Raw genomic sequence first — 25355 nt, forward strand, 5'->3', positions numbered from 1 at the left:
GAAGGGGGTGGGGGTGGAGTGCCGGGGGCGGGGGTGGAGCCAGGCAGTGACCCGGAAGCAGAAGCAGAAGTGACTCCCACAGGCGGAGTGCTGGGGAGCGGCTTCGGCGACTGCAGCGGTAGAAGCAGCAATTTATCTGTGCGCAGCCCCAAACTGGGAAGAAGATGCTAATTAAAGTGAAGGTGGGAGCACCTCCACCCTTGCCAAGACTCAGTGGTACTGGGCTGGCCGCTGTGCCTTAAGGGAGAAGCCGGGAAGGAAAACCACGCCTTTCCCGAGCCTGGAGGGGGCTGACAGCCTCGGGGCTCCGCGCGAGGGGTGATGGGATGGGGGGTGGCGGGGAGGGCTACAGGGCTTGGAGAGCAAGGGGCTGGCCCAGCCGGCCGACCCCAGGGTCGGTGCCGTGCCTGCTTTCACTCCAGGACCGTGCCGTGACCCAGAAGGAAGCCGCCTTTGTCCGGGGTCTCACTGTATTCGAACCCCCACGGTCAGAGAAAGGCCTAGCAGCATCTTGACCTCCCTCTCTCTCGGATTCTTGGAATAAGCTTTCTCCATCCTCCATGCCCAGGTTACCTGCTTTTCCCAGCCCCTAACGTAGGCTACTCCGAGCACAGCACAGCACAAAAACGTTAGCCTAGGGAACCGGGGCCTCCCAGGAGCTAGACTGTAAGCCTTTACTAGTTGTCGCCAAGGTATAGTATCTCAGCCGGCCTTCAGGAACCAGAGCTGGGAGCGTGTTCAGTCAGCACCTGCCTTTCTGAGCCAGCATCCTGGACCAGCCTCACTTCCTTGACTGAGGCAGGTTAGTTATCAGTGCCCTAGTTCTTGGTACTAGCAGTGTTTCCTTCATCTCCATCCCGTCTCCCTTGGTTCTTCACCAATTCCCAACCCTCATTAGTCTTATCTGCTGTTTCCTTCTTCTTGCTTTAAGACGGAGGGACAAAAACTAACAATTGATGCAGTGCAACGTTAGTTTAGCGCTTTTTTTTTAACTGCCAAGTAAGTCTATCATTATTTCATCAACTGTTTAGTGTATTTACCATGCATAATAGCCGTTAACCTCTTCAGTCCTTCTGAACCACCTCTTAGCTAAGGATTGAGACCAAGCAGCGTGTTAAAGGTCATTGTTTTTCAAATTTTGAGTAATGACCTGTGAAGGAGTCACTAGTTATAAAATCAGTTTAATAAGTCAGTGGGTCACAAGCAACAAGAAAAAGGAAAAAAGAGAAATATCAGGGTATACTTCTGGGTAAGAGGATTGTTTTGTGAAATTTTGGTTTTTATTTTGTATGTATATTACATGTATGGATGTGATATTAGTTCATATGTATTTCTTAGTGTGGGTGACTGTCCAAAAATTCTTGAGAAACATTAGTAAGTGAATGCATATGTCATTTCAATATATAGATTCTCATGTTCTCTTAGTCCTCCCTTAGTCCCAAGAAGAGGTTATTACTGTACTTGTGTTCAGTGTTTTGTAAACTTTTTTTTAAATCTCAGCCTACACAAAAAAATTTTACCTCATGGTCCCGTACAAACATAAAATAAGTGTGTGTGATATGCTCTGATATTTTGAGTTCTATTCCAAGTTGATTTCATAACCCACCAATGGGTTGAGACCTGCATTTTAAGAAAATACTGTATTCCAGGTGGGATTCTCAACTTTAAAATGTGTAGGAATCACCTGGGGATCTTATTAAAATGCTGATTCTAATTCAGTGGTCTGGGATGGAACCTGAGATTCTGCATTTCTAACATGCTACCAAGTGATGCTTTTGCTGCTTGAATGAGGAGTATACTTTGAGTGGCAAGGTTCTACTTTCTTTGAATCCGTTTTTTACTTAGTACTTCTGTAAAATTGTGTTTCCTTTCTGAAGACACTTCCCTTTACACTTTCAAATAGGTTTCTCTATGCATCTTTTTCTTTATTTTTTGTATGTTAAATAAATTTTTGTATGTTAAATAAATAAAGCAATTAGTTAGCTGTGCATTACTATACAAATGATAGGTTTTATTAGGGGGGTTCCTTTGTGAATTATTCATTCTTCAACTGTCACTCTCCATGTAGCTAACTTACTCCATATCTCTTTCTGCAATCCTTTACAACTAAATCCTTTGTCGACTGAAGGAAAAACACACAACATGAGCTGTGAGTTCAGTTTTATTTGGGGACTTACTGAGGACCTTAGTCCAGGAGACAGCCTCTTAGATAGCTGTGAGGAACGGCTGCAAAGGTAAGTGGGGGAGGTCGGCAGGTATGTGATTTTTGGTGAAGGGTATCAAGCACACATTTTGGTAGAAGGTTGCTGCTAGTCAGGAGGGACAGATATCTTAGTTCATGGTTTTTTGTGCTTTTCTAAGTATGGGAAGATGCAAGAATTTCGGTTCATAAAATTTTCTCCTAAAAACATCTGACTGCCTAAAGGCCTGTTCTATCAGTTTTCCCAGAGCACATTCTTGATGTGCCTCATTCCTGATCTCCACCTTGAACGCCTTTCAGACTGGGTTGAAGGTCACAGACTGCAGTGGGTAATGACTTAATTCTTGTAAAATCAGGTGGCAAGTGACATTCTTTAGTTGGCATCCTTGTGATTTAAAACCTCTCTCTCTTTTTTAATTAATTAATTTACTTATTTATTTTATTGGCTGTGTTGGGTCTTCGTTGCTGCACTCGGGCTTTCTCTAGTTGTGGTGAGCGGGGGCTACTCTTCCTTGTGGTGCGTGGGCTTCTCATTGCAGTGGCCTCTCTTGTTGCAGAGCATGAGCTCTAGGTGCGTGGGCTTCAGTAGTTGCGGCACATGAGCTCAATAGTTGTGGCACACGGGCTTAGTTGCTCCGCGGCATGTGGTATGTTCCTGGGGCAGGGATCGAACCTGTATCCCCTGCATTGGCAGGCGGATTCTTACCCACTGCATCACCTAAGAAGTCCAAAATCTTCTCTTGATACCTCATCTTTGTCTTTCTGAAATTAAATACATCATCTTCTGTCTTAAGCCATCTTCCCAAAACTCATCTCATATATTGATCCCATCAATCTACCAGGTATCTGGAACCCAATTCTTTAAAATCATTGTTTTCTCATAGAACCTAATTTTTCTTTCGATTCATCTTTCTGCTGATTTTCTTTCCATTCCCATTACCCTTGTTCTCATCTGGGGTCTCATTAACTTATGTCTTTATTTCCCTGTGATACCTCCAATGAGATTTTCCTACAGCTATTCCCCTCTAAAGTTTAGAGTCTATGGACTTCCCTGGTGGTCCAGTAGTTAAGACTTTGCCTTCCATTGTAGGGGGTGTGGGGTCAATCCCTGGTCAGGGAGCTAAGATCCCACATGCCTCCTGGCCAAAAAACCAAAGCATAAAACAGAAGCAATATTGTAACAAATTCAATAAAGACTTTTAAAAATGGTCCACATCCCCTGCCTCTTTCCTCACTGCATCCTCACCTTCATCCCCCTCCCCACCATCACTGCACTCCTTGGAGGTGGCAGTGATGGAATTTCTAGCATCTAGTTCTGAGGGTCAGTGGTGGCAGAGATTTTTCAGTAAAGAAGCTCTTTTCCCCCACAGTGATATTACAGATTTATCTGTGGCTTAAACCTCTGGCCTTACATTTAATAAACTCATTTTCTAATTTAAAAAAAATGGTTCACATCAAAAAAATCTTAAAAAAAATAAAGTGTATATATTTTTAAAAAATAGTAATGAATTTTAGATTTATACCAAGATATGGTGTACAAAATCATAGTGTTCAGGTCTTCTTTAAACTTCTTCACATGTTATTCCCTAACCTCAGATCCTGCTTTGATTCCTCTTGGCAAATTACTTTAGGCACTTGGCTTTACTATCTAAGCCTCAGTTTTCTCATTCATGCTTTTCTAAACATAAAACACAAAACTCTTAAGGGTTAAGTTCAAGGAGTTTTTAACAATAGTATACACCCATGTAACCACAAGTCTAGAACATTTTCACCCATACTCGCTGAAAGTTCTATAGGTTAGTTTTGCTTGTTTTAGAATTTCATATAAATAGAATTATAGAATATATAATTTTTGTGTCTGGCTTCTTTCCCTCAGCAATATGTCTGTTGTGTGTGTAGCTCCCTCTCATTACTGAGTAACATTACGTTAGATGACTGTATCACAATTTGTTTACCCATTCTCCTGTTGATGGACGTTTGGGCTATTTCCAGTTTCTGGCTATTATGAAGAAGGCTTCTCTTGATATAAACATGGTCTTTTTGTGGACTTACGTTTTCATTTCCTTTGGATAAATACCCTAAGAATGGAATTTCTGGGTCATATATACTTTAAAAGAAACTGGCAAACAGTTTTCCAAAGTGTGGTACCATTTTACATCCCCACATGCAATGAGTGAGCATTCCAGCTGCTCTGTACCCATCTTTATTTTAGTTATTATAGTGGGTGTGAAATGTTATCTCAGTCAGGTTTAAATTAATCAGTGTTGATTTTCCCTCACCACAGCACTTTGTCATTGCACCTTGTATTTGGACAGTAATATTCAGTATGGCATTTCCTTGTATATTGTACATTAATTGTATGTCTCATGTCTCTTGGTTGTAAATCTTCATTTGAAAAAGATTGTTGGCAAGGGCTGGGTCACTTAATTTCTTTTATATCCCCTCCAGTGCTTGTAGTAGAATGTTGGGCTTAGGTTCATCATAGACTAGTTGAGTAGCGTTGAATGTGTTCCCGGGTCACAATGACCAGATTTGATGGAAGAAATCCAGTATGACATGATTTTTTTTTTTTTTTAATTGGCTGTGTTGGGTCTTTTTTGCTGTGCGCGGGCTTTCTTTTTAGTTGCGTTGAGTGGGGGCTACTCTTCGTTGTGGTGCGTGGGCTCCTCATTGCCGTGGCTTCTCTTGTTGTGGAACACAGGCTCTAGGCGCGTGGGCTTCAGTAGTTGCAGCACATGGGCTCAATAGTTGTGGCTCACAGGCTCTAAAGCGCAGGCTCAGTAGTTGTGGTGCATGGGCTTAGTTGCTCCACGGCATGTGGGATCTTCCTGGGGCAGGGATCGAACCCGTGTCCCCTGCATTGGCAGGCGGATTCTTAACCACTGCGCCACCTAGGAAGCTCATGATCTTTTAAAATATCTTTTAAGATTGAATATCAAGAATATCTTTTAAAATTGTTCAGTTTTAAATGAGTTTAATTATAGACAATTTCAAACATGTACAACAGCAGAGAGAAGGAATAATGCACCCTATACCCAGCTTCAAAAACTATCATCTCATGGCCAATCTTATTTTATATACTCACCAACTTTCCTTACCTGATATATTTTTTCAAAGAAATTTATTTATTTATTTATTTATTTATTTATTTATTTATTTATTGGCTGCGTTGGGTCTTTTTTGCTGTGTGCGGGTTTTCTCTAGTTGCAGTGAGTGGGGGCTACTCTTCGTTGTGGTGCGCGGGCTTTTCTTGTTGGGGAGCATGGGCTCTTAGAGCAGAGGCTCAGTAGCTGTGGCACACGGGCTTAGTTGCTCCTGCTGCATGTGGGATCTTCCCGGACCAGGGGTCGAACCTGTGTCCCCTGTGTTGGCAGGCAGATTCTTAACCACTGCACCACCAGTGAAGCCCCTTACCTGATATTTTAAGAAGCAAGTCCCAGATAGCATAGTGTATATTATTTGTACATATTTCGATATTTATCTGTAAAAAAAGAACTTTTTTTCCTATCATAACCATAATTATTACACCTAAAAAATCAACGATTTCTCACTAATATTGTCTCATTTTGTTTTTTACAATTTGAATCTGGATCCAATTAATATTCATACATTGTAGTTGGTTGATAAGTATTTTAGGCCTCTTTAAACCTGTAATTCCCCTCCCCCCCCCCATTTTTTTCTTGTTGAATAATCTAGATTGTTGATCCCATAGAGTTTCCTATAGTTTGGATTTTGCTAATTACATCCCCATGCTGTCTTTTAATATATTCCTCTTTCCTCTGTAATTCCTGTCAATTGGTAATAAGATCTAGAGGCTTGATTAACCCCTTTTGTCTGTTTATGTGTGAGAATGATTCATAGGTGATATTGTGACGTACTTCTGTCAGGTTGTTTTGCTTTCTGTGATGTTAGTCATTGCCCAGATCCTTTATTTCATTGGAAATTACAAAATGGGGATATTCTGATTTTATTGGTGCTTGCTACATCAGCTGGAATGCTTGAGCAGTGTCCAGTACAGTGGCCATTAGCCCACGTGGGCTATCGAGCACTGGAAATGTGGCTAGTGAGACTGAAGAATTGAAATCTTATGTCAATTATTTTATTTGTATTTAATTTTTTTTTAAGTTCTTTTTTTTTTTCCTTTTTTTAAGAGCATAGGCTCCGTAGTTGTGGCGCACGGGCTTAGTTGCTCCGTGGCATGTGGGATCTTCCTGGAGCAGGGATTGAATCCGTGTTCCCTGCATTGGCAGGTGGATTCTGAACCATTGCGCCACCTAGGAAGCCCCTGTATTTAATTTTAATTAATGTAATATAAGAACTGAAACTTTAGTTCAGTCATTGGAAAACCTTTTAGCTTGTTTGGAACAAGTTGGGAATGTAAACATACTTTTTCAACTGTAAATTATGAAGTTTAAGTACAGATCAGGTATTTCAGATGGAAACTTACCATCTGAATTGAGGTGTGCTGTGAGTATGAAATGCACACAGGATTTTGATGATTTGGTTAGGAAAACAGTGTAAAATATATTCATAGTTTGAATATATTGGGTTTCAGAATATTCAAATTAATTTCACTTTTAAAAATGTGGCTACTAGAATATTTAATATTGTATATATGGCTTTCACTAAGTTTCTATCTTTAGTGGACAGTGCTACTTTACAGAATTGTTTCCTTATACTCTCATCAAGGACATTGTTTTACTTTTTTTTTCTCATCCCAGTGTATTCATGGTATTAAAAAATGGAAAATACAAAAAAGCACAAAGAAAATAATTTAAATCATCCATAATCTCACAACTCAAGATAAAAGCACTGATGTCTATATCCTTCCAAACTTTTTTGAAAGCATATAAATACACGTTTATTTAGTTAGTTAGTTACAAAATTAGAATTATATTGTTAGTCTAAACATTATTTGAAAACTGTGTGATTTTTCCCCCTATGTGTGTACCATAATTTAACCCTCAATTGTGTGATATTTAGATTGCGTTTCTAGTTTTCCAGTTTCAAAAGGTTACGGTCCATTGTAATAGGTATATTTTTGGACATAGGATTATCATCCCGGAAGTGTTGTTGCTAGGACGCCATGTGCCACATTGCTCTCTGGAGCAATTTGAATTCATAGGCTTCTATAGCCGATCTCAAAAAAAAAGGACCAGTGCTAAAGTTTTAGATTTTATAAACCAGTAATTTTTTTCAAATGTTATAAAGCCCAAGCATCTGACTCTTGGGAGAGCAGTTCTAGGCCTTCTGTTAGAGTCTTTTGTACTCTTTAAAAATTGTTATTATTAAATCAGAATGAATATTAATATTCATGTGATAAAGGAATATATTTTTATTAGAAATTTAAATAGTACAGATAAAGGGAGAGTTACCTTTGGTCTTCTCAGTCCTGCTCACCTTCCGAAGGATAATCGTTATTTTAAGAGATACTTATACTTTTAATCCTTTCTTCTATGCATGTATGTATGTATATATGTATATATCTACATATAGAAAATGATACATAATCATACATTCTTTAGATCATTCCATGTTAGTGTATAAACTGTTGCATAACATCATTCTATGGGTGTACCATAGTTTGTTTTCTTATTAATAGACATTAGGCTATTTCTAGTGTTTTGCTTTTATAAAAGGTATTGCAGTAAACCTCACATGTTCCTCTTTGAATACATACTCAAATTTCAAGTTTTTCCTTTAGGTTAGTTACTTAGAATTGTCTGGTTAAAGAATCTTTGCATTTAAAGCATTAAGATCAAGAAAGTGAAATAATTTGTGGACAACACGGAATTGCATACTTTTATTTTGTCAGGAAAGAGCCTAAAAAAATACCATATATTGTCACTGTCATTTCATAAAAGAACATTTTAACACCTGAATATATTTAGTTTCATGAAAATCTCACTGTTGTCATTATTTTTCTCATGTTTCCATAGACGACTGAAAATTTTCATAGAGACTGGCTTGGGTTGGGGTGGAAACTTGAGAATCACTTTGGTAATTTAGTCTTTTGCATCCAAACAGCTCAATCCAAAGGAGTTACTCTTGCATTTTTTGATATATCCTTAGTAGTGAACCATTCTCATGGTTGAGAAATTGGGTCCTAAGCACTTCCTTTGTGCTGGTCTTTGTGAATACCGTAAGCAGGAACCGTATGTTATTTTGTGAGTCTACCACAGGAGTGTACGTTGGGTCTCAATACTAGATCAGCCAGACTCGGGCAGTACTGAGTACAGAGCTAAAAGCCCAGGTTCCCCAGAGGGTCTGTATTTGAATCCACACTCTCCTTTTGACTTCATAGGCAAGCTCTCTAACCTGTGCAAACCCCATTTCCGTCATCTATAAATGGCGATGGTAGTAGCACATATCTCATGAGTAGTTCAAGGATTCAATCTACAGACGCATGTAAGACACTCAGCATAGTTTCTGACTCTTGGAAAGTGTTCAGTAAATGTTGGCTGTGATCATAACATGATCATAGGTGCATTTAGCCCTTCCACAAATACTTACTGACTGCTTATATGTCAAACTCTGGACTTTGTGCTTAGATTAGGCAGATTGAACAGTCTCTGTCCTTTAGGAAGTTGCAGTGTAAATTGGAGAGTTTGACACCTAAACAACTAGCTTTAATAGCTATTAAAGTGTGTTGGGGACGAGTCATTGATCTTAAAGGGTCCCTTGAAGGTTTGAGGAAAAGTAGAAGAGGACATGGCAACAAGGAAAACAGTGGAAGCAAAGAAAATGCCCCAAAATTAGATCATGCATTTGTAGTCTGGATTACTGTAGACTGGTGAGGATGGAGCTTTAAGAGCAAGGATGGATAGGAGATTAGATTGGATGAAGCACAACATTTATGAGTGTACAGTGAGTATAATTATTGTGTTTGGATACCAGCAGCCCTTAGCCTATCAAAGAAGTCAAGAAGACCAGAGCTGCAATTTAGGATTTAGGTAGAAGTCTGGAGAAGATATGCGAGAATAGAATGTTGAATTCTAGTATTACTTTAGAAGCTGGTCAGAGGTGATCTCTAGTGTGTTTGAGAATTCTTTGAATTATCTGAATGTTAATTTCTAGCGTTGGTACATAAGACAAGGTCCTTCTCTCTCAAAGGAATACTTTCCGTAGAACAACACTCATTGCAGTCTTATCCAAAGGAATTATAGTATTCTCATGGATTCTACTGGGGTGGGGGGTGAGATGACCTGTGAGATTAAAAGGGTCATATGGTTCACAGAATCTTCCCCTATCAAAGTTGTCCACAGCCTAAAAATATCTGAAATCTGGTATGGTAAAAATTCATGACACTTCACATCAGCTTTGCTGAGAATGTGCATTTCTCAGAAGGTAGTAGATCCCCCAAGACTAGGCCAGGATGTTTTACCTAGGAGACAAATTGTATATTGGGCTATAGGACTCATGAAACCCTTGCCTGTTTCAGACGCTGACCGGAAAGGAGATTGAGATTGACATTGAACCCACAGACAAGGTAGTGTATGCCCAATACCTCTCCATGCCTGTCTCCCAACATGTACATTTGCTTGGGTGTGCCGATGAACTTTGTCCTTTCGCGCTCATACTGTCTGCGTAGCTCTTGTTCTTTCCACTCCCACGGTCTTTTCCCCTGAGCAGCCCCTGACTACTTTTACCCCTAAAGGTGGAACGCATCAAGGAGCGAGTAGAGGAGAAAGAGGGAATCCCCCCACAGCAGCAGCGGCTCATCTACAGTGGTAAACAAATGTAAGCTTGAACGGGAATGAGGGTGTGGCAATCTTATATGAACCTGAAGATGCGAGTACTGGAGGTGGAGCAGGCCTTCTTCTTTGTTGTTGCCTCAGACCCTTTGGCAATTTGATGAAGGTTATGAACGCCTTCTCAGAATGAGGTTTTTGCAGACATAAAATAAAAGGCATAGAATTACAAAAGAAACTAATGATATTGAAATACAGTTATCAAACTACTAAATAAGCAAATTTGTGATGTATGTGCTTCATTAATACATGAAGGGGCTAATGATGGATATAATAACTGCTATAATTTTAAAAGATTTTCAGGATACCTACAAACAGTTGTGAAATGATATGAAAGTATCTAATTTCTGTTGGTAACAGGTTATCCATTTTGCTAATACCCCTGTGGGTTTTTGCCTGTGTTCAAAATTAAAAGAAATAATCAAATTTCAGTTAGGGGTTAGTAAAAATATAAAGATGTAGTTTTTTTCTCATCTGCATTCATAGATCCTCAGAAAAATCCATGAAACCCAGGTTAAGAACCTTGCTCTAGATGGTATTTCTAATAGCTTTTGTTTTGTTTTGCCTCTTCCTGCAGGAATGATGAGAAGACAGCAGCTGATTATAAGATATTAGGTGGTTCGGTCCTCCACCTGGTATTGGCTCTGAGAGGAGGAGGTGGTCTTGGGCAGTGATGGACCCCCTCTCCATTTCACCTCCTTGCCCTGTCGCTCATTATGAGGCATCATATATCCTCTCACTTTGTGGGGCACCAGAGCCGCTGCCCCCTCTCCTGGATGCCCAGTCTCATGTGTCTATTGGTGGGAGATTGTGAGGACCCCAGGATGCAGTGTTCCTGGCCCAGAGGGCCCTTGCTGGCTGTTGGGTTTTAGTTTGCAGTCCTGTGTGCTTCCCTCTCTTATGGCTGTGTCCCTGGTTATCAATAAAATATTTCCTGGCCTCCTGGAATGTTTCTTCTACTGCACAAATGTCTGAAATCAGAATGGGTCCAATGCACACCCAGTTACACCAGGCTGAGCAATAGGACAATGGAAGAACCCCTTAGAGGGGTTCTCAGACTCTGAGGTATGCTGGAGCCAGCTCTTACCCCCTCCAGAGCTAATTGTTGGTATCTTTCCCAACCCCATATTAAGTGACTACATGTTGGTAGCTTGAAATTGGCCATGGTAGGAATACTTACAGAAAATGACAAACAATACAAATCAGTCCTTCTCCCCATATGGTTACTACATGTCTATCAGCATACTACTGATGTGGGTGGTAGAAACCAGTAGAGTGAATTCTCCTTGGTTGTGACCCTACTATACATTTGAGCCTGGTTCTAGAAAGGTCTCAAGAGCTTAGCTGACACTACATACCTTTATGGCTGGAATACTGCTGAGGACTCTAGGTTCTATGTGGTGGAGAGGCTGATAGGGAGAAAGGATGAGTGTGGAGTGACAGGCTTTGATGGGTCACTTTAGGACTCGGTGAGATGAGAGATGGGTGCCGGAAAAAGGGCTTCCCTTCCTTGACTCTAATTCAGTAGAAGCTGGCGAGGCCCGGTGCGGGTAGAGGAGCAAGGGAAGGAAATCCCTTGGCGAGACTTGGAGGGCCACTGCGGTCCTCTAGGCGGTCGTATTGGCACTATGCTGCGGTCCTTCCCCTTTCCACCACCAGAAGGCGCTCTTGCGCGGTCTTGGGGCCGACCTTCCCAGCCCAGGTTGGCGACACTCTAGTCGCCGCTTCTCTAAGGCCCGCGGAGCTGGCTCGGAGCCGCGGGAGAAAGGCCCTCCTGCGTGCGCGCAGCCTGCGGAAGCGGGCCATGGAGCGGCTCCCAAAGCTCGTAGTCTTCGATCTGGGTGAGGGATTGGATTGGGAAGAGCGTCGTAGGACATAGTCTTTTTCCAGACCCCAGTTGCTGCTCTCGAGGCCCTGCGCCCGCCCAGTCTGAGATTTTTCCCCTCCTTCCTCTCGCAGATTACACACTCTGGCCGTTCTGGGTGGACACGCACGTAGACCCCCCGTTCCACAAGAGCAGGTGAGGCAGGGCTGGGGAGGCCTGGAGCCAGGCGGGGCTCCGCGGGAGCTGAGCGCACTCTCGCTCTCTCCAGTAATGGAACTATACGAGATAGGCGGGGCCAGACCGTCCGACTGTACCCAGAGGTGCCTGAGGTCCTGGAAAGATTGCAGAGCCTGGGGGTGCCCGTCGCGGCCGCTTCACGGTAAGAAGAGCGGCTGTGTTGGTTTAATGCTGAGAGATGCATGCATGAGGAGACTTCCCGTGTAACCCCATGCCTGCAAAAATTTAGGCGGTGCAAATCTGCAGGTATTTGTATATTTTTCGAATTGTACCCTCTCCTGTGCATGTTGTTTAATAAACATTGGCTCAGTCCCACCTGTGTCAGACAGGGAGGATATGGAATTGAATCAGGGCCAAGGATGCCTACCCATACCGGAAGAACAGCAAGTTGATTTCCCCCTGATTATACATAACTTCACTTGCAGCCTTGGCCCCGCACTCTCCTGATCCCATCGACTACACCTTTTTGCAGGACTGGTGAGGTTGAAGGGGCCAACCAGCTACTGGGGCTCTTTGACCTTGTCAGATACTTTGTTCATCGGGAAATCTATCCAGGCAGCAAGGTCACACACTTTGAGAGGTACGCAGAGATAAGGGGAGAAGCAGGGAGAGAGCGGACCAGAGAGGCTGGAGGAGCTAAGAAGCTAGTGTGGTTACCCCCAACCGTGTCTTGCACAGGTTGCAGCGGAAGACTGGAGTTCCTTTCTCCCAGATGATCTTCTTTGATGATGAGAAGCGGAATATTGTTGACGTCAGCAAACTGGGTACGGAGTGGTGAGGATGGCCATTTGGGAGTGGGGAGAAAGGGTTCCTAAGAGGGAAGGGCTTAGGTAGATATGTACAGGATGGATAGTTTGCATGCAGGTGACACCCCAAAAAGGTGAGAGTCATAATACAGAGCCCTGAAGACCTGACTGAAATGTGACTTCTTTTCTTTCTAGGTGTTACCTGTGTTCGTGTCCAGAATGGAATGAGCCTTCAGACCCTAACTCAAGGATTAGAGACATTTGCAAAGGCCCAAGCTGGACACTGAGGTGCAGTCCTGTGGATGAGCCTCATTTAAGGCATAGAACTGAAAGGAAATCAGGAGGGCATTTTCAGGTGCATTTGTAAATTATTAAAGTGTATTTGTATGTGGCAGAAGAGATCTTACTCAATGTGGGTTGTTTCTGTTTTTATAGCGTGTGACGCGGGGTGGGCCATCTGGAGGTGCCAATACCAGTTTGTGAAATATTAGACTGCATCAGGTTCTGCCTTATAATCTTGTGGCAAACCCAAGACTGTGATCCCCTGTGCTCTCCCTATCCGCACCCGTCTCCTGAGCTGTCAGGGGCATGAAGAACTCTTACACTGGCCCCAAGTAGTGGGTTCATTACCCTGCACGTTTCCTTGCAGGAAACAAAGACTTTGTTTGGGGGTGGGGGAATGAGGCGACCTTTTTATCTAGTGGGAAACGAAGCGGCCGCTTTAAGAGGAGCGCGTGGGTTTGCGGCTGGTGTGTCGGGTCACGTGTGATAGCGGCGATCTCGCCGGCGTTTGTTGATGACGTCGCCGCGGTGCCCGGAGGAGGGAGTGGCCGAGGCCGGTCTCGTCGTGATGAGCAGTGCACCCTCCCGGGAGCAAGGCGGAAGCGCACGGGAAGCCGTAGGGCGGAGGCGGGAGTGGCGAGGGTCGCGATGAGTGGGTTCGGCCGGCTCTTCGGGAGGGGTGAGCCCGGGCGAAACTGGTGCCCGGGAGGTGCTGGCCGCAGGGGGCGGGGGGGGAGAGCCAGGAGACGCTGTCCGGATAAACCCCGATGGCCCAGCAAGGCCTTCGCCCGGGCCAGGAGGCGCCGCCTTATCAGGGCGCCTGGCTCCAGCTGCCTGCCTTTCCCCCACCGCCGAGGGAAGAGCTCGAGGCCCGGGAGGGGGCGCGAGTGGAGGGCGTGGCAGCTGTGTCTTCTCCAAAACACTGGTGCTTCCTTTATGCTGAGCCGGAGGCAATCTGAGGTGACCCAGGAAAGACAGCCCTCATGAGCTCCCCTGTGGTGGGGGAAGACCAGCAAAATCTGGCATTTACAGTGTAGTGTGGCAACTCCGTGATGACTTTCCTCAAAACCAGAGGCCCACAGAAGAAGCAGGCATGGTGGGTGGTGATCCAGAAGGCTAGAAGTATGCCAGATGGGTTGAGGTTCTCCAGGAAGAGGTAACAGTGCGAAACAGAGGCAGGGAAAAGTATGGTATATTTAGAGAAAAGACAAGTTTTGGCTGCCCTGTAAGTGTGAGTGCATACATGTGTAGGGGTGTGTGTGTGTGGGTGTCTGCTGAAGGAAGAGGAAAGTAGAAGTATGGATAGAGAGGTAAATGAGGGCCAGATGGTGAAGGACCCTGTGTGTCTTGTTAAAAAAGTTTTTTGGATTTTATCCTGTAGGCAGTGGAGAGTATGGAAGGATATTCAGCAGGCTAGGGCCTTCAGATTTTTTTTTTTTCAATGTCTGTTAGAAGTGCAGGAGATGAAGGGAAAAATTAAGATTTTTTTTTTTTCTCTAGCCACTCTACTTCATTACATTTGATCCTGTGTTGTCAGGACCTTTGGTATTTCCTAGGATAGCAAGCGGAACAGTGATTATAAAAAGTGATTGAACTCTGGTGGGAACATGGTAATGAGGAGGCTATGCATGTGTGGGTGCAGGTGGTAAGTGGGAAGTCTTTGTACCTTTCACCCTGTTGTGAACCCAAAACTGCTCTAAAAAAATAAAGTCTGTTAAAAAAAAAGACTGAAGATGACTTGAAAGGTAGCTAGGAAAGCAAAAGGATATTGGCTTTGGAAGTCATACTGCCACATTTCAATTCCTTTGCAGTTTCTTACTACAGTAGTTGTGATTTTAGACCAAAATGTTAACCTCTTTGTGCCTGTTTTCACATTTGTAAAGTGGAGATAGTACATTCTTTGTAGAAAATCGTTTGGGGATTAAGAATAAGTCAGGTGCCTAGCACATACTATGCACTCAAAAATCAGTGGCTAATATTTTTCTTCATACAATGTGGGCTGCTCCATTGGACTCCAGGGAAGAAGGAGAGGGGGCCAACTCCTGAAGAGGCAATACAGAAACTGAAGGAGACAGAGAAGATATTGATCAAGAAACAGGAATTTCTGGAGCAGAAGATTGAACAGGAGCTACAAACTGCCAAGAAGCATGGGACCAAGAATAAAAGAGGTAATGGGGGAGAGAAAGGCACCACCAGGGAGGGAAAGCCAGGGCTTCTGGCTCTGATGTACAGGGTATGGGTTGGATCAGCCGCCCTACAGGCTTTGCGAAGGAAGAAAAGGTTGGAACAGCAGCTGGCACAAACCGACGGGACATTATCCACCCTGGAGTTTCAGCGTGAGGCCATTGAGAATGCCACCACCAATGCAGAAGTGCTTCGTACCATGGAGCTTGCTTCCCAAGGCATGAAGAAGGCCTACCAGGACATGTGGGTATGGGGGGAGGGGAGGAGGGGGCCCAGGCACTGGGGAGAGTAGTTTGCTATTGTACTGTGACCCTTAAAACCTCTCCAGATGTGAATTTGTAGTAACAATGCCTGTGATGGCTAGACCCCTGCCAGCCTCCTTGCTTGTTGCAAGACGATCTCTTTGCTGGCTGGGGCATTCTAGGGAGGAAAGATGATTTTCCTCCTCTTTTGTTTTGTTTTGGTTTTTGTGGGTTTTTTGGCTGTACTGCGTGGCTTGTGGGATCTTAGTTCCCCAACCAGCGATTGAACCCAGGCCCCTGGCAGTGAAAGCTCTGAGTCCTAACCACTGGGCTGCCAGAGAGTTCCTAGTTTTTCTCACTTTTAAAGATCCTTCACAGAAGAGAGTGTAACCAGTCCTCCCCAGTGTGGCTTCTTGTCATTTCTTAGCCCAGATTTGCCTCTTTACACTTTTCCAGGGATCTCTTTTACCTGGTAGCCATGGATTTGTCCATCTAAAGCCACAGGCAGGAGGGTCTTCATTCATGTGAATTGAAAAGTCAGGGGGGTTGTCACCTGATTTGGGGGCTATGTATCTTGTTCTCAGGGACATTGACAAGGTGGATGAACTGATGGCTGATATCACAGAACAACAGGAGGTGGCCCAGCAGATCTCAGATGCCATTTCTCGGCCAGTGGGCTTTGGAGACGATGTGGATGAGGTGATTGGGAGTGAAGGGTCAAGGAATATTGGAGAAGGCATGGGACCAGCCAGAAGGAATGCCCAAGAGAATTGTGGGGCAGGGTTCGGGGAAACTCCAAAAGTGGTATGTTTTTGGAAGTAGAATTTTCTTTTGTCTTGAGTGGTCTTGTCATCCCATATCCAGGATGAACTGCTGGAGGAACTAGAGGAGCTGGAGCAGGAGGAATTGGCCCGAGAATTGTTACATGTGGGCGAAAAGGAAGAGGAACCCCCAGTCACACTGCCCAGTGTACCCTCTACACATCTGCCTGCAGGGCCAGGTACCCAGAGCTGTTCTGTCATCTCAAGGACTTGAGAGGGTGGGATAGATATGGGTAAAAATTATTCCTTATCCATCCTGTCTGAAAGGATCCAGGCAGAGAGGGTTGCTGCTGCAGTTGCACAGGTTGTTGACTGCATAAGGGCACCTGGCTGAGGGGGAGTGGGGACTCAAATCTGGCCTGTGCTTCACTATGTCCTCTGGTTTAGGGCTGTAAATGCTGGGAGAAAGTGGCACCTTCCTCTGATTTGCACAAAGGTGCTGTGGGAATTAGCAGCAGCCCAGCAAGCAAGACCATATCCTTAGGTTCTTTGCTGGGAGAGAGCATTCCACAGGCTCTGAGTGTTATAGGAGGGGATGGTTGGAAGTTGCTGAGGCCTAACACTCCCTTCTTTCTCTGGGTTTCCTTGTTCCCAAAGCTCCCAAAGCGGGTGAAGATGAAGAAGAACTAAAGCAGTTGGCTGAGTGGGTGTCCTGATGAGTCTGGGCTGTCTACCTGATGCTGCCTTCGTTGTTCTCTTTTCCTTAAGTGCCAAGTGCTGAGCTAAAGGAACATGGCCTTGTTGGGAGGTCCAGCTGAGGATGGTAGTGTGACCCTGCCTGAGAAAAGGGTCTGTTGCCTTCCCATTCCTGGCTCAACCCTGAAGAAGGATCTTGGTGCAGGAGGAGCCCCCGGGCTCCCTTTGATAGCAGTTACAGTGCCTCATTTGCAATAAAATTGGGCAGATGGAACCCCAGTGCTTATACTGCCTTGTCTACAACTGAAACTCGTCTCCTGGTCCTTGGAGCTGTTTCAGGAAATGAGTAGTCATGAGAGTAGTGAAGGGGAGTTGGAGCGTAGAACAAATGGGAGCCTCCAGTATCTTAACCTGCTTTGTTCCAGGTAGATACTGTTCCATCTCTCAAGCTGGTTTGTCCTAGAGTTGCCTGGTACTGAGGGTGAGGAAACTGCCATCTATTATTTATCCCAGAACGAGGTGGAGCTGTCCCTGAATCTTCCCTCATCACTTTTCACCCAATTGTGCCTCTGTCAAAAAAGCCCCATGATTTACCGGCCATTTTCCTTCTACAAAGCCCATTTTCAAGGATAGGAAAGGAGAAATACAGGGATAAGGGGGCACATAGGTTTCCTTTCTTTGGAACACAAAGTTAATAGGCTTGAACTGTCACTTCCATGTGTAGGAGCAATAATGAGGGACCATGACTCACCAGGATTGATTCAGCAGTGGTAAGGTGGCATTTGGAGGAGGAGGAAACCAAGATATCATACACCTTCTGATACCCGTTTCCAAAAGAACGAACAATGCCGTCCCTTTGGACTACAGATAGGCAGAGCTGTGGCCAAGCAGAGCAGTCAGGGTAGAGCAACCTCTACCCCACTACTTGAACATTTAAAGTGTGTAGATGTACAATAGTGAGCATGTACTCAACCAGAATAATGAAGCTTCCCCAAAGCAGGTGTTCCTCTGAGCATGCCCAACCCACCCACCTATGCGCCACATATGAGCTACATCGTAAGTTACAACGTGAACTTAAACGATGTGAAGATGACTGGTTACAGGCTCTGGGTGGAAACCCACCTCACCCTCAGCAGTGTTCCCTGCTAAGGTTCCCCTGAGGAAAGAATGTGACTCTAGCTGATGAAACGAAAACAGAATTAGATTTATTTTTGGTATAAAAGATTTTTAGCCCAAGACCCTCCTGCTCTGCTCCCCTTTCAGCCCCCTCCTCTGCCACTTTCAGGTACTGATTCCCAAGGATTGGTGATGATTAGTGGTGCTGGGGGGCTGGCACATGGCCTCGAGCAGCCTGATCTCATGGGTGGGTTGCTCAGGCTGGAACTTGAGCACCCAGGGATCCTTGATGATGTCCAGGATGGTGGCACGCTTGGTGGCTTGGCGTAGCGTCTGGAGGACCAGGTTCTAGGGCAGGGGAGAGAGAGGTCTTGGCTGAGCTGGCCCCCCATTGTGCCACACAGGCAATGAGCAGCTGGACCTAAGAAAGAAGCAGGATAGCCCATCACACCACTTTGGTGAAAGGGAGTATCGTCCTGACTTTAACCCTTAAACGCTTCCTGTCTGCTCAGAAAGCCAACACCTTGAGGGGAACCGTGAGGGGAATCCTTGCAGAATCCCCTTCTGGCCTAAAGAGACAGAGACTAAAACCTACTTATCACTCACCTCCCAGGTGCCAGCCCAGGGGTTGGCCCTTTAAGCCCTCCCAACTATTCTAGGGCAGGGCAAGGGTGTGAGATGGCTCTGGTATGGGGGAAGACTTCCCCAGGGTTGGGAGGTCTAGGTTGGGTATTCCCACCCTGCGGGTCATCCTGAGGCCTCAGCCCTCCTGGGGGAGCCAGCACCTTGCACTCCTGGGAGATGGCATAGTTAGGTGGAAAAGTGACCTCCTTCTGAGTCTCTCTCAGCAGCCTCTTGAGATTGGTGTCATCGAAGGGCAGACGGGCGATCACTAGAGTGTAGAGGATGACGCCCATGCTCCAGGTGTCAGACAGGAAAGGGTTGTAGGGCAGGCCTAGCAAGATCTCCGGGCAGGCATAAGCAAAGCTGCCACAGTAGGTCTGGCTGAGGTGGCTAAAGCAGTTCGCTTGGCGGTAGGAAGGGCTACTCCGCGCAGATTGGTTAGAAGGCACCATCTTGGCAAAACCAAAGTCCGATATCTTCACATTCTCCCGCTTGTCCAGCAACAGGTTCTCCAACTTTAAGTCCCTACCAGCAGCAGAAAGGCTGGGGGTCAGGAGAGGGCTTAGTATTAGACTGGGAGCTGAAGGGCCAGGGGTCAGAGGCTAGAGATAAGGAAAGGCAAAGAGGGAGAGAGATGCCATTATGAGGACACGGGGCAGAGAAGAAGGAAAGTCATGGACTTGTGAGCAGAGCCCAAAGGGAGAGAGGATGGTACCTGAGGACCACTCGGAGCTCACCATTGCTTTTCATAAAATGCTCTGCTCACAGTGGGTACTTAATAAATGTTCTTGACCACACGATTAAAATAAAGTGGATGAATGGGTCTAGGTACTGAGGAGGGAGGTCAAGGGAGGAAAAAAGAGGGTAGAAAATGGGAGACGTGCATAAAACCCCCTTGAGAGCACGAAGGCCCCAGTCCGGGTGGCAGTGCCCTCACCGGTGCACGATGCCCTTGCTGTGCAGGTAGGCGATGCCCAGGGTCATCTGGGAGAACCACTTGCCAGCAAGGGGCTCAGAGCAGGCCCCATAGCGCTGGATCCACTCAAGGACGTCACCACCCTGAGCCAGCTCCAGAATGACGTACACTCGGGATGTGGTCTCGATGGCCTGATAGAAGTTGATGAGATACTTGTGCCGCAGGACCTTCATTACCTGGCCCCGGAAGAGGGACCCATCAAACCCAGGCAGGGAGCACCCTGGCTGCACTCCCAGCCCTCTCCTACTCTCCCACTGCTACTTTCTTAGAATTTTGCAACAGAATCAAACCCCAGAGGGCTGGTGGCCTATGGACAAACCCTATGCTTTGCACTTTTACTTTCTGAAGGTCTGGAGGTGAGGTAGAAAGAAGCTAAATTTACATCAAGTAATTTTCCTAGCTGCCTAGTGAGTCATTCAGTTGTGGTGTAGGGGTTTCTGGCTCCACCCCCTCCTAACCAGACCCCTTGTGAGAAGCCTTAAGCAGCTTGGTACCAGCCCTCTTCTAGCCCCCTTTCCAACCTGTATCTCACGGGGCAGGAACTTGTTAAGATAGTCCTCAGAGGCCTTCTTCTTTGAGATGATCTTGACAGCCACCATGACCTTCTGCTTTGTGTAGTAAGCCTCATACACTGTCCCATAGGAGCCATTGCCAATGACTTTGCCCACTTCGTAACCATACTCCTCCATGACAGAGCGGTAGGCCGAGGTGGGTGGTGCTTCCAAGGTGTCTCCCTTCCCCATGGTGTAGGGCTTGCTGACAGCAAGCTTTGCTACTTAAAAGCCTCCCGCCTGCTCAGAAAGCCAACACCTTAAGGCGCTGAAGGCTAGGGTACCAAAGTGAAGTTAGTCTCCAAAAGCTTGCCTGTGTAGTCACACAAGTCTGGGATGCTGGGCTCAGCTCTCCGCTAGGAACTTGGAGAGGGAAGAAGGGAGGAGCAGTTCTTTTTGTCTCCACTGGCTGTTGTTACTTCTTTCTCCTCTTGGTTACGGAACTCCCCAAGGTCCCATGTTCCACACACATCATAATTCACCTCTATCCACCATTGGCCACAAGGCTTGAGAAGGAAATGCGGTTTGGAACATATTCATTGCGGGAGGCACCTTTATAATCTCGCTCCATGATCTGGTCCTTTCAACCAATCATGTTTGTTGAGCACCTGCTGTGTGCCAGGCAGTGTGTGGAGTCCTGGGAGGAAATAACCAATATGGCAAATAGAGACCCTATGCTGCTAGCATGCATAATCCAGCATGAGAAAAACCTGAGTGTAAGAATATTACAGAGAATCACAAGGTACTGTAGAAGCATGCTGTAAGGAATCTAACTTTAAAATGTATTCTTTTTAGGGGGTGATGGTGGTGGCTTAAAACAACCTTTTTTTTTGGACAAACTGAGCTGGACTCAGTTGGGTAGTTCATCTGGTGGCATCATCTCAGCTGGGCTGGTGTGTTTCTGCGTATGATCTTATTATTCAGTAGATTAGCCCAAGCTCCCTCACATCGTTTGCACCAAATTTCAAGAGAGAAAAAAAAAAAAAGAAGCTGCATGACCAATTGAGTCTTAGGCTCCAAAATCACAAAGCATCAATTCCATACCTTTATATGCATAAAGATGGTTGGTTACAAGGATCACTCAGATTTACGGGGTGGGGATGGAGACTCCTCTTAACCTTGAAATGCATTCTTTCTTTTTTAAAAAAAATATTTATTTATTTATTTTGGCTGCACCAGGTCTTAGTTAAGCAGCACGCGGGATATTTGTTGCGGCATGTGGACTCTTAGTTGTGGCATGCAGGATCTAATCCCCTGACGAGGGATCGAACCCGGGGCCCCCCGGCATTGGGAGCGTGGCATTTTACCCACTGGACCACCAGGGAAGTCCCCTTGAAATGCATTCTTATCTTGCCTTCCATGACCCTGAACTCTACAGTTTTCCGTCCATCCCTCTAGTCATTTCTCAGGTTCCACTGGCGCCTCCCCCACTATCCATCCCTTAATCACACCCTGAGAGTTCTATTACAGGCCTTATTTCCTCAGACATTTACATCCTCCTAAGGATCTCATCGAGACCCCTCATTTCTTAAGTCCAGCAAGCCTTCTGCTCCCCTCCCCTCAGTGTCTTCACCCTGAAGTGCAGGGAATAAATCTGATTTTATTCCCATAACTATTCAGTGCCTCCCCATTCTTTTTAGGATCAAGTCCAAATTCTTTTATGTGGCTTCAAATTGGACCCTGCTTACCTCTCCAATCTTCTCTTGTAACATACATGCAATGCTCCAGGCAAACAACTGCTTTCCCTTCATTGTTCCCTCTGTTCTGGCAACTCCTACTCTCCCTTCAGGACTTAGCTGATGAACTGTTTTAAGGAAGCTTTAACTGACTGCTCAGGCCCAAATTAGATGTTCCTCCCTCCTGGGTGCTCCCGCAGCTCCAATACTTTCTCTAACGTAGTGTCTGTAATTGTTTTTCTTGCTTGCATCTCCCACTAGGCTGTAAGGGAGGTCAACTGATGAGAGAAGGGATATGAAGTCAAAGATGTGAGAAGAAAGGCTTGTGGAGAACACAAGAGCTGATTTGGAAAAAGCATTACTGGGCAGCATCGAGGGCCCAATTGAGACTGGAAAACACAACTTATGGACACACAATCTTAACACATCATAGTGTTAAGATTCTTTTAGCATCCTGGATATAGGTGCTTGAATATTAACAGACAAATTGACCCAAGATTAAGGTTTCACTCAGCCGCTTCAGTGAAAGGATAATGGGAGAGAGGCATCAAGAACACAGGCAAGAATGTGGCTAAAATGATGGAATGCAGACTCTAAGCTGCTTGGGTTAGGAAGACAAACTGGAAAAAAAGCCAAAGGGCAGGGCGAGGGGTTGCAGGTCTCAGTGAAATGGCACAAGTTTGGTGGGAAAGACAGAGGACAAGAGGTTGTGGTCAGAGGGTTTATCTGTATTTAAGATGGGGTTGGGGCGGGGGGGAGGAGGTGTGCATGGCACAGAGGAAATAACAAGGGAAGAATCCGATTTCTTTTATCTTCCATCCTCCAAAACGAAACAAAAACTCCCAGCAGATTATGCCATAGGCTACTGGTAAATTCCCATTTATTGACAGCCTGATCCTGCTGGCAGGGTTGTTCCCAAGCCCTGCTGGAAACCAGATCTACATCCTCAGTCTCTCAAGATGAACAGATGTCCAGGGCACACTGTGGCAAGGAGGCCCACCCAGCCCCATCTATCTTCTGCTCCCCTGGATAGGCAGCTTGGTGGCAACTCTGTTCTCATCATGTACAGCAGGTAAACCAGTTCATTCAAGGAATGTGTATTAAGCTGCCTACTACATACAAAAGCACTGCTAGGTCCTGAGGATACCAAGATGGATAAATTATAATCCTCCCATGAGGAGTTAGCAATTAGCAAGGGAGACAGACACATAAGAAGTTAAAATAAGTATGGTGAAATAAAGTTCTATAAACAGAGCCTGTCAGGAGATGTAAGGGAAGGCTTTACAGAGAAGGTGGCATTTGCACTGTTCAAAAGAAGTCTCCAGGCAGGTAAGTAGGGAATGGTAGATTGAACAGTCTAGCTAGAAGGAACTATATGAAGCTTGTGGGCTTGAGAAAATATAACACTCAAGATTTCAATTTAAATACAGGATAGGGTTCCAGAGGGGAACATACCTGGAGAAGCAATTTAGATGCAGGTCTGAGAGTCCTAATATGCCAAGCTTTTTTTGACTCTATCCTATGTACTCATGGTTAAATTTTGGTGTGCATCAAAATCAGAGCTTGTTAAAAAATACTGATGCCCAGTCACCTCCTTCCCCAAGATCCTGATTTGGTGGGACCCAGGTATCTATGTTTTTGATAAGTTTCTAGCTGAATCTGATGCACACCAAGATTTAAGAACCACTGTTGCAAACTAGTGAATTTAACAGAAAGAAACAGACTCACAGACACAGAGAACAAACTAGTGGCTACCAGTGAGGAGGGGGAGGGGGCAATATAGGGGTGGGGGAGTGGGAAGTACATACTTTTGGGAGTAAGATAGGCTCGAGGATGTATTGCACAACACGGAGAACATAGCCATTATTTTGTAATAACTACACGGAAAGCTACCTTTAAAAATTGTATTAATTTTTTTTTTTAAAGAACTACTGTTGCAAGAAATAGGACATATTTAAGATTTAAAAAAAAAAAAACCTTGCAGCAGCAGTATGGAAAATGGATCCAAGGGGAGAGATGACCAAGAGACTAGCAAGGTGTCTGTCCTGATAATTTAGGTGAGGGGATGGTGCCTGAACCAAGGCAGCATGGAGGACAATTTGGAAGATATTGGAGAGAAAAGCAGAGGAGGCTTGGTGGCACTGATGGGGGGCGGGGGCGCTGTTAGTTGTGAAAGAGGCCCAGGTTTAGAGACCAAGTGGTTGTCACTTAAAAGATTACTCCAAAGCCACTCTAAGTTACTTTTCTAATTACAAAATTCATTGATTGCCTAAAAAACTCAACACCCTACTTTCTGGAACCTCACTTCCTGTGGGAAGAAGGGCTGGGTCAGAAAGAGCAGAAGTGAGTAAATGAAGGATTTTTTCAAGCCAGAAACCACTTGAGATTTTCTGCTTTCTTTACACGAGGAAAGGAAACCTTAAGTTGTTCCCAGGTGGCCAAGACGAAGTCACGGCCCCTCGGTCTGACTTCCAGAGGAATTTCCCTAATGGCAGATCCCTTGACAGAATAAACTTTTCCAGAATAATCTACAATGCAAAATTAAGAGATGCTTAAACACACACACACTAATAAAACAAGAATAAAAATACAGAGACCAAAGCAAGCATCTCAAGGTTCTTTACCTGCAATGAACAACAACCGTCAGGCTGCCGAATTCACGGGGTAAAAGAGCAAATACCCGATCTCTTTGCGTACCTCTGCACCAGACCTGGCCCAGACTTGCCTATCATCGGACACGGGACAGTCGCTATGCTATCAGGGAGGCCTCCCAGTACAGCCTCGGGAAGACAGTTTTATTTACGTATTTTTTTGGCGAGAGGCCATTCATGACGGATGGCAGAGCAGCAGTGAGGTGAGATCCGACTCCAGGACCCTTGCATGGGCTGTGTCCTCTGCTGTCCTACCACAGCGACCCCCGCGCGGGCCGAGGGCCTTGACCCACCTTTCGGGGCTCGGCCTCAGCAGTCGGTGGCGAGTCCCACTGGTTCGGCCGGCAAACGCTTCGGGTGTCCGGTAGGTGTGGGCACAGCCGCAGCCCGGGCTGCGGGTCCCCGGCAGTCACTGGGCGCGGGCGGCGGCCACTGCTTTTAGAACCCAACCTTCCCAGGGACAGGGGGCCGGACCCGCGGCAACGCTGATCCAGAAAGGGGGTTTGTGTCCTCGTAGCCAGGACTCAACCGCAGCCCCGCCACGAGAGACCCGGCAGCGTCAGGGCGGCCTCGGCCGTGGGGGCGCTGCCCCTCCACGCCGCAGGAGAGGAGCTTTCCGCCGGGCGGAGGGCCCCGCGGGCGAAGGCGGAAGAGGGAAGACTGACGTGTCCCGAGCTGCCTTTCGGATCGCCGGGAGGGCCCGCTCACGCCGGGCGACGGGCCGGCAGAGCCTCGCGGGGTCCCCGGGGGTGGGCCGGACCCGCAGCCGTGTGAAGTTCCTCGGGGGCAAGGAAGGGAGCCGGGCGCGAGGTTTCGCGGTGCGGCCGCAGCCGCTGC

The 25355-nt window shown here is 45.8% G+C and overlaps 4 protein-coding genes across 10 annotated transcripts; 3 read left to right on the top strand and 1 right to left on the bottom strand.

The window, feature by feature from the left end:
• The first annotated feature begins 27 nt into the window (after positions 1-27).
• NEDD8 (NEDD8 ubiquitin like modifier) lies at positions 28-10890 on the top strand. Its single transcript, XM_057721105.1, has 4 exons — positions 28-182; positions 9642-9689; positions 9858-9940; positions 10529-10890. Exons 1-4 carry the CDS (start codon positions 165-167, stop codon positions 10623-10625), a joined length of 246 nt encoding a protein of 81 aa, XP_057577088.1. The 5' UTR covers positions 28-164; the 3' UTR covers positions 10626-10890.
• Positions 10891-11026: 136 nt separating this feature from the next.
• Positions 11027-15193, top strand: MDP1 (magnesium dependent phosphatase 1). Of its 3 annotated transcripts, XR_009051251.1 has the most exons (7): positions 11027-11792; positions 11911-11971; positions 12045-12155; positions 12486-12593; positions 12692-12777; positions 12955-13114; positions 15060-15193. XR_009051251.1 is itself a non-coding variant. In XM_057721102.1 (6 exons), the coding sequence occupies exons 1-6, from the start codon at positions 11756-11758 to the stop codon at positions 13044-13046; spliced, it is 495 nt and encodes a 164-aa protein (XP_057577085.1). In that variant the 5' UTR covers positions 11027-11755; the 3' UTR covers positions 13047-13165. The 3 variants fall into 3 exon arrangements, 2 of the variants coding, with proteins under 2 accessions (XP_057577085.1, XP_057577086.1); XM_057721102.1 differs by lacking the exon at positions 15060-15193 and having other exon boundaries at positions 12955-13165; XM_057721103.1 differs by lacking the exons at positions 12045-12155; positions 15060-15193 and having other exon boundaries at positions 12955-13165.
• CHMP4A (charged multivesicular body protein 4A) lies at positions 13539-17198 on the top strand. Its single transcript, XM_057721104.1, has 6 exons — positions 13539-13720; positions 15060-15209; positions 15291-15468; positions 16052-16166; positions 16332-16467; positions 16886-17198. Exons 1-6 carry the CDS (start codon positions 13690-13692, stop codon positions 16942-16944), a joined length of 669 nt encoding a protein of 222 aa, XP_057577087.1. The 5' UTR covers positions 13539-13689; the 3' UTR covers positions 16945-17198.
• Positions 17199-18107: 909 nt separating this feature from the next.
• Positions 18108-25268, bottom strand: TSSK4 (testis specific serine kinase 4). Of its 5 annotated transcripts, XM_057721097.1 has the most exons (5): positions 24492-25268; positions 20162-24395; positions 19602-19816; positions 18826-19207; positions 18108-18388 (listed from the first exon to the last, which is right to left on the bottom strand). In XM_057721097.1, exons 2-5 carry the CDS (start codon positions 20381-20383, stop codon positions 18206-18208), a joined length of 1002 nt encoding a protein of 333 aa, XP_057577080.1. In that variant the 5' UTR covers positions 20384-24395; positions 24492-25268; the 3' UTR covers positions 18108-18205. The 5 variants fall into 5 exon arrangements, with proteins under 5 accessions (XP_057577080.1, XP_057577084.1, XP_057577082.1 ...); XM_057721101.1 differs by lacking the exon at positions 20162-24395 and having other exon boundaries at positions 24812-25268; XM_057721099.1 differs by having other exon boundaries at positions 18868-19207; positions 20162-25268.
• Positions 25269-25355: the final 87 nt, after the last annotated feature.

Source organism: Hippopotamus amphibius, chromosome 2, assembly GCF_030028045.1.
Source record: "Hippopotamus amphibius kiboko isolate mHipAmp2 chromosome 2, mHipAmp2.hap2, whole genome shotgun sequence".
Taxonomy (NCBI): Eukaryota; Metazoa; Chordata; class Mammalia; order Artiodactyla; family Hippopotamidae; genus Hippopotamus; species Hippopotamus amphibius.